The 12,500-nt window shown below is 45.3% G+C and overlaps 1 protein-coding gene across 1 annotated transcript in view; it reads left to right on the forward strand.

Moving 5' to 3' along the window:
• vps13a (vacuolar protein sorting 13 homolog A) overlaps positions 1-12,500 on the forward strand; it is a 107,241-nt gene that overhangs the window by 52,272 nt on the left and 42,469 nt on the right. Inside the window, exons 46-57 of the mRNA XM_063194882.1 lie at positions 29-181; positions 1,092-1,380; positions 2,252-2,412; positions 2,919-3,022; positions 3,356-3,518; positions 4,631-4,768; positions 5,361-5,521; positions 6,817-7,054; positions 7,503-7,607; positions 7,821-7,967; positions 8,993-9,121; positions 9,838-9,971. Of these exons, the coding sequence (XP_063050952.1) occupies positions 29-181; positions 1,092-1,380; positions 2,252-2,412; positions 2,919-3,022; positions 3,356-3,518; positions 4,631-4,768; positions 5,361-5,521; positions 6,817-7,054; positions 7,503-7,607; positions 7,821-7,967; positions 8,993-9,121; positions 9,838-9,971 (1,922 nt within the window). The remainder of the gene's footprint in view (positions 1-28; positions 182-1,091; positions 1,381-2,251; positions 2,413-2,918; positions 3,023-3,355; positions 3,519-4,630; positions 4,769-5,360; positions 5,522-6,816; positions 7,055-7,502; positions 7,608-7,820; positions 7,968-8,992; positions 9,122-9,837; positions 9,972-12,500) is intronic.

Here is a 12,500-nt window from a genome sequence, read left to right on the forward strand (position 1 = left end):
ATAACATGTCACTACTCTGTCCAATCAGATGAAGAAGAAGCCTGTGAATAACTCTGGGATAGCGGACGAGGTGGACTACGCCGTGCCGGACTACAAGACGGTGATCACGGTCAGCAGTAAAGACCAGCTCAACATCATGCTGTCCAAGTGTGGCATCAACATGCTCAGCAACCTGGGCACGGTAGGCAACAACACCACACACCACACACCACACACCACACACCACACACCACACACCACACACCACACACCACACACCATACAACATACAACATACACCATACACACCTACTCAATATACTCAATATACTATACCACCACCACCACACCCCACCGCCATACACCAAGTGTGGCATCAACATGCTCAGCACCTCCATACACCAAGTGTGGCATCAGCATGCTCAGCGTCCTGGGCACGGTAGGCACCACTGCCTTTTTTTTTTGACACCTCCTACATGGAATGCACTCAAGAGAGTGCAGCAGACCTCCGCCAAGGAAGCTGTTTGATAGAACATTTTACTATGTTGCCTCCTATTTTTTTTCAAGTCTTTCTGCCTTGTTTTAGTGTAGTTAGAAACTGGAATGTCAAAATTTAACCCAATGGTGAAGAATCTTTAAAAAAAACCTTCTGAATCCTGATCTTGATCCGGATTAGCCTGGTTCTCACAGACGGTGCGTGTGTGTACACAAACTACCGTCTGGTAGGGCTGCCATTAACATGCTGTTCTCAAGTCAGAAAATAAATGGTGCATTTATTGCAACTCACTCTCTGTTAATCTCTAAAGAGTCAATATAGTCTATAATCTGTCCTGTGACACATCAATGTGAGCTGCCGTTGACATTATGGGGATAGTCACGAGCTAAGTACTGCATCTGTTTGTGTGCATGCGTGTGGTTGTGTGCATGCGTGTGGTTGTGTGTGTGTGCGTGTGTGTGTGCGGTTGTGTGTGTGTGTGTGTGGGTGCGTGCGTGCGTGCGTGCGTGCGTGCGTGCGTGCGTGCGTGCGTGCGTGCGTGCGTGCGTGCGTGCGTGCGTGCGTGCGTGCGTGCGTGCGCGCGTGCGTGCGCGCGGTTGTGGTTGTGCTTCTCCAGGCCTTCGCAGAGGCGGCCACCCAGACGGCGGAGAGCTTCCAGCGCGACCAGGCTCCGCTGGTGCTGAAGAACCGGCTGGGCGTGGACCTGTCGGTGCTGCTGAGCGAGATGTTCATGCCGCTGGGGCCCGGCTCGCTGGACAGCAGCCTGTCCCTACTGGACCGCAGCCGAGCCCAGGAGCACCGCGTGGAGCTGCCCGACGGGGACAACCTGTACATGGACTTCAGAACCGCAGACCAGTTCTCCGCCATGACCAGCCTCAACGCCAAGAACTACTACATACAGCCCAGTGAGTAGTAGTTAACATACAGCCCAGTGAGTAGTGGGTTTATGACCTGAATAACAATAACTACTACATTGAGTCCAGTGAGTAGTGGGTTTATGATCTGAATAACAATAACTACTACATTGAGTCCAGTGAGTAGTGGGTTTATGATCTGAATAACAAGAACGATTACATACAGCCCAGTGAGTAGTTCCCCTCTGGTTATGCCCAAATACTAAGAAAGAACTACTACATTGAGTCCAGTGATTAGTAGTTAATTTATGACCTGAATAACAACAACTACTACATATAGCCCAGTGAGTAGTCCCCCTCTGGGCTTCAATAATAAGAACTTTGTGAGTAGTTCCCCTCTGGTGGGGGATGGGATGCATTGGCCACTATGTAGTACGGGGGCGTTGCCTGAGGACACGAGTGGATGGAAAATTAACTCCCTTGCGCATGGTCATTGGTCAGTGGGTGCGATGGATACAATTTCCGTACTCCCTTGCGCATGGTCAGTGGGGGCCACACCATGATGGATAATTTGTGGCCAAATTAACTGCAGCTGTTGGTCAGCAGTAATTGCTGGGGGTAATTAAGGACAGCTGACAAACATTCATGCTCGCTGTCCTATGACCTGTTCCACACTCCGACCCTCGCGGAAGTGGCATTGCATGCTTCCCTGATGCTTCCAATACTGACCGTAGAAGAGGAATAAAATTTCCGTACTCCCCTCGCCATCATTTCGTACTACGCTGTTATGACGTCAGTAAGCCCTCCTGTCTCTACTCTCCTTGCTTATGACTGCACTTCACCAGCACCTGGAAACTGGCTGTGCATAGGAGCTTCATAGCTTTTAATAACCACCTGACCTCTTATGCTCCGCCCCTTCCAGCTCCGGTTGGCCACTCACAGGCCAGTATGATCCCGCTGATCAAAGTGGGGCGGGGCATGTACAGCGTCCTGCACGACGAGTCCCACGTCATGCGCTTCTTCGTCTGCCAGATCTACTCGGCGGAGGGCAGCAAGTACGTCAAGATCCGATCGCCCTTCCAGGTGGGTAGCAGTCACGCTTTAACCCAGTGTTTCTCAAAGGGCGTGCCACAGCCCCTCAGTAAAAGTATCAAAAACATCTGCATTTTAACATATCCACATATATGTAATCAGCACCTAAGTGAAAGAATGGTCCTCTGATGTGAAGCCCTGGTGCCGTGTTGTTGTATCTCGCTAGATCATCAGCCATAAAACTTGGCTGTGGCTAGTAACAATTTTAGTATACTAGCCAATTTGGCAGGTGTTGTATTCCTTGGTCTATGGCCTATCAGAGTAGCTTACGTATATTCTGTGGTTTGTGTATCAATTGTTTGCATTTGAGTTAAAGAATGTTCCTCTGATGTGAATCCCTGGTGCCGTGTTATTGTATCTTGCTAGGTCATCATCCATAAACATGTTTTAGTAATGGTCGTTGTTCAGGTATTGTGTATAAATGACTGGATGTGTATTAGGAGTGATTATAATGACGGTGCCGTGTTGTTGTTGTTGTTGTTTTTGTGTCTTGCTAGTTCATCAACCACTGCTCGGTCCCGTTCCGCGTGTTTGAGGGTTCCACCTGCCTCGGCACCTCCACACCCACACAAGAGTTCTGTGTACCCCTAGGCTCCTACAAGTGAGTTACCCTACCTACACACACACACACACACACACACACACACACACACACACACACACACACACACTCACTCACTCACTCACTCACTCACTCACTCACTCACTCACTCACTCACTCACTCACTCACTCACTCACTCACTCACTCACTCACTCACTCACTCACTCACTCACTCACTCACTCACTCACTCACTCACTCACTCACTCACTCACTCACTCACTCACTCACTCACTCACTCACTCACTGTGTGCGTGTGCGTGTGCGTGTGCGTGTGCGTGTGCGTGTGCGTGTGTGTGTGTGTGTGTGGTGTGTGCGTATGTGTGTGTCCTAGGTCCCAGCTGAGCCTGCAGCCCATGCCCATGACGGTAGAGGGGGGCGTGGTGGAGCAGTACGGCACCTCGGAGGGCTTCAGCTACGACTCGGTCACGCAGCAGCCGGGCGAGGCCGTGGAGCAGACCTGCCCCCACCTGCAGGACGCAGAGAGCCTCTTCAAGGTAGGAGCAGAGATCTTATAGAGTCTAAAGACAGAGAGACGTCATTCTAGTTCTTTTCTGGTATCCACTTTATGTACTACACTGCGCCTAGATGTCTTGCTTATTATCCAATTTGCCTTGTTACCTTCCTATTATTTAATGTTGCTTCTATTACCTTGTGTTTGACAATGTTGTCAGTGTTGCAACTGTACACTGCACCTTGAGGTCTTTTGTTGACTTTTTTTGCTACTTTTTAATGCATTGTCCTCACTCTTTGAAGGACAATGCTATCAGTGCTGCAACTGTGCCTTACCCTGTTCTTGTTTAAATTGCTCCTTGTAAGTCGCTTTGAACAAAGGCGTCTGCTAAATACTAATGTAATGTAATGTAATGTCGGGGGAACGCCCCTTTAGGAGAGCTTCGGTTAGGAGTCCCCAGGTTGAGAGCAAATGGAGTCCCTTTAGCGCTGTAGATGGCAATAGCGCACTTCTTGTGCAAACACCTCAAAAAGAGAAGAAGAAGGAGGGTACAACACCCCCTTAGGAGACCCAACTGAGTACATTCTTCTGCATTGGGTGGGCGGGTTTTGATTCCTCTTTATTACTCTACGCTCTTTGCTAGGAGAGTGGGAATTGGCAAGGGGTTCACGATTTGATGTGCGCGATTCGACTCAGCTTCGCATCATGAATCGATGCAGTGTATTGTGAAATACGTATCCCTATACATCAGTGTTTCTCAACCTTTTTTGAACAAATGCCCCCTAGACCTCATAACAAGTCTCCCCAAATGTCCCCTTTACCTCAGTTTAAGCCTCATCTTTGTATTGAAGAATAAAATAGACTGATTATGGTCCCCAATGGTAGCTAAGCCCCGCCCCCACTCAGCTGTGTCCTTCTCAACACCCCCCTAGGTCTCTCCAACGCCTCCTGGGGGGCTGTAGAGCACCAGTTGAGAAACACTATGATACATTGTCACACTTTACATTGATACGATTTTTTTTCGCACACCTCTAGTTCAAGGTCAGCATGAAAATAAGTATTGCCATACATTGTCATGAATCGATGGAGTGTATCGAGAAAATAAGTATCGTGACTTATCGTCATGATGATTGTTTTGCACACGCCTTCTTTAAGGTCAACATGGTGGCCGTGAGGGACACGGTGACACAGCACACGTCCGAGGAGAACTGGGACCCGCCCTACGTACTGCACCTGTGGCCCAGTGTCCAGCTCCGAAACCTGCTGCCATATCCTATATCCTACTGCCTACAGGTATGGATACAACATACACACACACACACACACACACACACACATAGAGTACGTTACAATATGCGACCTTGCCTCCTCCACTTGTGCTTGTCTCCTTGCCCCACCTCCTGGCCCCTCCTCCGTGGAGAAAATGATGAAGTTTCCCAGCTGTCAGCCTAGCCACAACAGCTTTTGAGGGACTCTTTTTCATTCACCATCCCAATTGCAAATGAGAAGAAGCAAGATATTGAAATATAATGCTGTGGTCAGTGATGTCATCATGACATTACTTCGTGGTACGAGGAGACAAGCACAAGTGGAGGAGGCAAGGTCGCATATTGTAACGCAATCATAATGTCTGTAAAGGGAGGATAAATCACCGCACACTGGTCTTCTTTGCTGGTAGTTTATTGGGTGAACAACGCGTTTCGCTGTTGCTTCATCAGATTCACTGATCAGAGAGTTCACCAAATAAAGCATAGAAGCAAAGTAAAGAATACGTGTGTGCAGTGATTTGTCCTCCCTTTACTTTGATATCACCAGCACCTGGACAGTGGTTGTGCACAGGGACTCTGCTTTCACCGTCATAATGTCTTCTGTCTTTGGTTGCCAGGGCAACGTGGTGGCCACCCCTGCCGTGCTGGAGGCGGGCCACTCCTGCCAGCTGCACACCGCCCTATTGGACAAGCACTCTGTGGAGCTCCGCCTACTGTCCTACCTGCAGCAGGATTGGGTGGCTCAGTACAGTATCCGCAGCAACCAGGAAGAGATCAGGTACCGTAACGGCTTTGGGTGCATTCCAGTGAGTGCGTTACAATATGCGACCTTGCCTCCTCCACTTGTGCTTGTTTCCTCGTACCAGGAAGTAATATGTCATGATGTCACTGACAACAGCATTATATTTCAATATCTTGCAAAAGCTCAATAGTAATGTCTTTTTTCTCATTTGCAAATTGGGGTGGTGAATGAAAAACAGTCCCTCAAAAGTTTTTGTGGCTAGGCTGACAGCGGGGAAACTTTATCGTTTTCTCCACGGAGGATGGACCAGGAGGTGGGGCAAGGAAACAAGCACAAGTGGAGGAGGCAAGGTTGCATATTGTAACGCACTCAATATGTGGACTTCTGTCCTCGTCTGTGCTTATGGCCTCGCGTTTCGCTGATGACCTGTCTCCTTGGAGAAAACGATAACGTTTCATCGCCGTCAGCCTAGCCACAACAACTTTTGGGGGACTATTCTTCATTCACCATCTCATTTGCACATGGGTCAAAGACGTCTTTGTCATTCAGTGTTACAGACACCTTCCACCGACTGTAACTGCAAAAACACATGATTTTTAAATTGTTTCAAGTGAATGGATGACAGCCGAGGCTTTCAAAAATTCCCTCCCTGTAACAATAAATACATTTTTTGTTGTGTTTTTTACAGTTACAGTCAGCAGAAGGCATCCGTTACACTGAATGCCAATACCATTTTGCACATCTTTGGCCCATATGAGAAAATCACATAGAATTGTGCTTTTGCGAGATTTTGAAATACAATTCTGTTGTCAATGACGTCATCATGAGGCCACAAGGAGGCAAGTGAGCAAAGGAGGACGGAAGTCTGCATATTAGAAAGAATCCTTTGTCACAAGATGTATAGATACAGAAGGTGTAACGAAGGCCATTTTCAGTCTAAACTCAATTTAGATCAATAAAATATGTGGTCACTGCACTTTGCCTTTGTTAGGCAATCCTCCACACGAACAAGCAATGGATATCCATGTGTTGAAAGTACCAACTGTGGCGGTCATCCGAAACTCATAGCCCCATAGATAGATGGATGGATGGATGGATGGATGGATGGATGGATGGATGGATGGATGGATGGATGGATAGCCTTTTTTTGTCACCAAAGGGAAATTCGTTTCATACACATTCAAACACAAATACTGTCATCAGCACATACTCACACACACACACACACACACAAACACTGTCAGACAACATGAGCACATGCTGCCTGCACAATAAGCCATAAAACCTCACCAGTACGTGACGGTGCGTAACCCTCGTTTTTGCGCCTCCAGCTTCTTGACGTTCCAGTCTGTGAACGGCAGCGAGGAGGCGGAGCTTGACGTGGGTGTGCATGTGTGCTACGAGCACGGCCAGGCGCTGCTGGCCCTACACGCCCCCTACTGGATGGTCAACAAGACGGGACGACTGCTGCAGTACAAGGCAGACGACGTCCACCACAAACACCCCATGGACTACAGCCAACCACTGCTCTTCTCATTCAAACCCAGGAACTTCTTCCAGAATAACAAGGTCAGTGACACACAAACACACACACACACACACACACACACACACACACACACACACACACACACACACACACACACACACACACACACACACACACACACACACACACATGCATTTACACATGGAAAAAAGTCATAATGAGCACTTAGAATTTGATCTCACATTTAGGCTGGTTTATCAGGCTATGAATGGGCAGCATGATTTCTGGAAATAAACTACTAAACATATTACAGCTACAGAAAAATGATCCATCACTCTGGTTTGACACCATGCTGCTCTCTCTATCCTTCTCTCCATACCTCCATGCTGCTCTCTCTATCCCTCTCTCCATACCTCCATGCTCCTCTCTCTGTATCCCTCTCTCCATACCTCCATCCTCCTCTCTCTGTATCCCTCTCTCCATACCTCCATGCTCCTCTCTCTGTATCCCTCTCTTATTTCCCCTCAGGTTCGCTTGATGATCTCAGATAGCGAGTTGTCAGATGAGTTCTCCATTGACACGGTGGGGAGCTACGGAGAGGTGAAGTGCAAGGGACGCTTAAAGGACTATCTGGTGAGTAGTGTTTGTACGTACTATTGAGATCCTTAGCTGTAGTTATATTTTTTATTTAGTATGTAATATTATGCTATACAGTATTTAGCGCTCTCATCGATTGTTTTTAAAAACGTCCCCTGAGCCCTTCTTAAATTTTGTATCATTTAAGTCATGACATGACAATATCCTATTCTATTCTATTCTATTCTATCTGTGTCGTGTGCCACATAGGTGGGTGTGAAGATCGATGCCACCAGTTTCAGCCTGACGCGCGTGGTGACGTTTGTGCCCTTCTACGTGCTGGAGAACCACACCAAACACCTCATCAGCGTGTGTGACGAAGGACAGGAGACCTGGACAGACGCCCCACCACTGGAGGTGTGTATTTGTAGCGTGTGTGATTTGTAGCGTGTGTGATTTGTAACGTGTGTGATTTGTAACGTGTGTGATTGTAACGTGTGTGATTGTAACGTGTGTGACTGTAATGCGTGTGATTGTAACGTGTGTGATTGTAACGTATGTGATTGTAACGTGTGCGATTGTTACATGTGTGATTATAATGCGTGCGTGTGACTGTAGCGTGTGTGACTGTAGCGTGTGTGACTGTAGCGTGTGTGTTTGTAGCGTGTGTGACTGTAACGTGTGTGACTGTAACGTGTGTGACTGTAATGTATGTTTGTAACGTGTGGGTGTGTGTACATGAAATCAAAATGCATGTGAATACTCAGCATAACTTAATACCTACTCAGCATAAATGAGTTCATTTTATTCTTAACCACTACAAAGTATATTTATTAATGTATCAATATATGACTAAATTAGTTTCGTGTCTGTACTCTTGTCTCCAAATGTCTGCTATGGTCTTTATTTCGCTGTTCTTTTCACTCTTAACCACTATGGGTATTTGTCATTACTGTATATACAATGCACTACATCTTGGTTGTAAGTCGCTTTGGTTAAAAAGCATCTATCAAATGTAATGTAATGTAATGTAATGTGATGTAATGATGTTATAATTTGTCTCTTGTCTGCGCTCTAATCTCTAAATGTCCGCCTACTGTACTGTAGGGGTGTAAATCACAGCCTTCATGACGATACGATACGGTATCGATTTCAGAAATCAGGGGTTCGATTTTTTTCGATACTTAAGAATTCCCCACGATACGATGCGATTCGGTTCTATTCGATTTTTTCCAATTACTTTTCCACTACTATTGTGTTATGGAGCTAGGGCATTGCACAGGGGCCAGCGATTCGATTCTTTTTGATTCTTAAGAATGCCCCACAATATGATACGATGCGATTCGATTAAATCGCCGGCCGATACTTCCGGTACGTCGATACATATCGATTTTATTTACTTCCCTATTGTACTGTATGTCTTTGTCTTTTCTTGCTTACAGAGCGCCCAACCTTTCTGGCCTGAGCGGGAATCTAAGAAGCTGAAGGTCAAAGTTGAAGGTAGCCAGACAACACAAGTTATCAATTTCAACAAGCCAGAGAACTGCCTTCTACTGCACCTCGACAACAATGTAAGACACACACACACACACACACACACACACACACACACACACACACACACACACACACACACACCAGTGGTGTAGTCTACTTTTTCATGATGGGTATATTTGATCATTTTTTGAAGTGGGTATACTGTATATATTTGTGCTATTCTAAGTAATGGATCACTCAATTTTAAGTGGGTATACTGAAATCCCTGAAATTTTGAAGTTGGTATACTCCGTATACCTACGTTCTACGTAGACTACACCACTGACACACACACACACACACACACACACACACACACACACACACACACACACACACACACACACACACACACACACACACACACACACACACACACACACACACACACACACACACACACACACACACACACACATATATACACACACACACACACACACACACACACACACATGATGTACAAGAGTGCTGTCTTGGTTTTGGTTTGGCTTATTTATGGATATAGAAAGATGCTGTGCGTGTGTGCCTGTGTGTGTGTGTGTCCAAAGGATTGTATGTAAAGGAATATACGTGTATATGTGTATGGAATATATGTGTGTGGGTTCATGTGTGCTGAAAATGTTTGTGTGTGTGTGCCTGTGTGTGCATGTGTGTGTGCCTGTGTGTGTGTGTGTGTGTGCGTGCGTGCGTGTGTGTGCGTGTGCGCGCACTCGTGTGTGTGCCTGTGTGTGTGTGTGCCTGTTCGCAGTTGGGAGGCGTGACGGTGGATGTGAATCTGACTGAGCACTTGGCTGTGGTGCGCTTCTCTGAGTACCATGACGGAGCTGCACCTTTCCTCTTGATCAACCACACCAAGGAGCACACACTGCAGTACCATCAGAGGTGAGCATTGGGTTATTCCCCTCTTTTTCAACAACTTATGAGTTAAATCGTGATTTTTCCGAAAATATCCGTCCTGCTTCCTGCAATCGCATCAGATCAAGCAAACATGTCTGACGTCTATCTATGGCGATGTAGGACCGTTCAACAGACATGTCTGACAGAACATCCTACCGTAGGATAAAATTACAATGTATGACCGTTTGTCTGAACACCGGCGCAAATCCTATCGGTCAACATCGCTCCACAGAAGACAGGTACCAGATGTAGGGCGGAATAAAGTGTCTTGGCGGAAGTACGTAGGATGGCGCGCGAGGCTAATTCGTAAACTTGACGTAAACGTTTTGCTCACCGGCCACAGTGGCTAGTGTTTTTTTCGGAGCCAGCCGAATTCAGCCTTTGTACTGGCCACAGTTTTGTTGTCAGTATTTTTTTTTAGATACACTACCACCAGAGGTGAGCATTGGGAAGGGACTGGGATGGTTGTAGTCGAGAGAATGAGCACATCCAACCACTTTGCAGAGTTAAGTTCCACAGATAATGCCATTGGAAATCACACTGCTGCTCATCCCAGTGATTTTATTTAGTTATTAATAATAGACAGCGATGACCAACCACGCCAAAGAACACACACTGCAGTACCATCAGATGTGAGCATTGGGAGGGGACTGGGATGGTTGTAGTCAGGGCTCTAAATTAACTTTCATCATCGCTAGTCAAAAATGGCTAATAGAGGATAATCTTACCAGCCAAACACACACTCACTAATGAATCAAAGTGGTGCGTCAGTTTATCTTCATTCATGTTAATGTAGAGCCCTGATTGTAGTCAAGAGAATGAGCACATCCAACACATTTGTTTGTTGTTGTCACTTACATGTATTCACACACACACGCTCAAACACTGACGCACACACACACTCACACTTTCCAACACAACACTCTGTGAAGCGTCCTTAGGTGTTTTGAAAGGCGCTATATAAAACGAAAGTATTATTATTACATTGCAGCGTAAGAAGTTCCACAGATAATGCCATAATGAAGTACCTGCACACTGCTGCCGGTGATTTTATTTAGTTAACGGACAACGTTATAAGGGACATGAATAATCCTATAACTTGAATTACAGACACGAGGATCAATACATTTCTCCTAATGGGTTGCGGTTATCGTGATTAATCATGCTTTTTCCTGCAGGTCTCGAAACAAGACATTGTCAGTCATTGCTAAAATTAATTGAATAAAAAGTGAATATGTTATGCTTTTCTACAGAGGATCGTTTGAACAGATATAAATGTTGATAAAAAATGTCTGTTTTTTGTGTCATCTCTGTTTTTCGGTGTCATCTGTGTTTTTGTATTTATTAAAGTTGTTGCATTGTTTTCATCTTATTGTTCAGTTCAGAAGCTGCTGTCTTGTTTTATTGTTATTTGTGTTGTATGTGTTGTGTTTTTGTTGTTATGTAATGTCAAGCAGCTGGGTGGCGTACTAAGAACATGCTTAAGACGTAGTTAACCTACAGGACGTGGTAAACCTGCTAATAGATATAGAGCCGTGGAAAAAATTGAGAGACCACTTCGAAATTTTCAGTTTTTCTCATTCTGTTACAGTGAGGAGAATAAGTATTTGATCCCTTGCTGATTTTGTTGGTTTGCCCACTAATAAAGACATGACCAGTCTTTAATGTTAATGATAATATGTATTCTAATATGGAGAGACAGAATATCAAAAAGAAAATCCAGAAATTAACTCTAAAGAATATATAATAATTGATTTATATTTAATTGAGGGAAATAAGTATTTGATCCCCTGCCAACCATTAAGAGTTCTGATCCCGCAGATCAAATGGCACTTCCAATCAACTTGTTATCTGAATTGAACACACCTGTTAATAGTAACCTGCAAAAAAGACACATTGAATCTGCAGAATCAGTCCATAGAATCAGTCAATCAATCAAACTAAACTCGCCAACATGGGACAGACCAAAAAGCTGTCAAAGGATGTCAGGGACAAGATTTTAGAACTCATTAAGGCTTAAATGGGCTCCTGGATATTAAAGAGCAAACTGTTGGTGCATTTCTTCCCAATTTTAGGACATACAAAATGATCATCAATCATCAATCTTAGGCCTGTCTCTGGTTCCATACAAGATTTGACCTTGTGGGAATTTAATAACAAGAAAAAAAGGAGATAAAGCACCTTAAAACTGTATGGGAGGAGCTAGGAAATGATCTCAAGGCAGCTGGGACCTCAATCACTAAGAAAACTATTGGAAACACTTGATACCACAGCGGATTAATTTCCTGCAGTGCATGTATGGTACCCCGGCTTCAGAAGGAACCTGTTCAGACTCACCTGAGGTTTGCCAATGAACGTCAAACTGGATTAGGATATGATTGGGAGGTGCTGGAATCAGATAACACCAAAATCAAACTGTTTGGCATTAACACAACTCTATGTGTTTGGAGGAAGAGAAATGCTGCCTATGATCCCAAGAACAACACCTTCTCCAACATCATAAATGAAAGTGGT

The sequence above is a fragment of the Engraulis encrasicolus genome, chromosome 3, assembly GCF_034702125.1.
Source record: "Engraulis encrasicolus isolate BLACKSEA-1 chromosome 3, IST_EnEncr_1.0, whole genome shotgun sequence".
Lineage (NCBI taxonomy): Eukaryota > Metazoa > Chordata > Actinopteri > Clupeiformes > Engraulidae > Engraulis > Engraulis encrasicolus.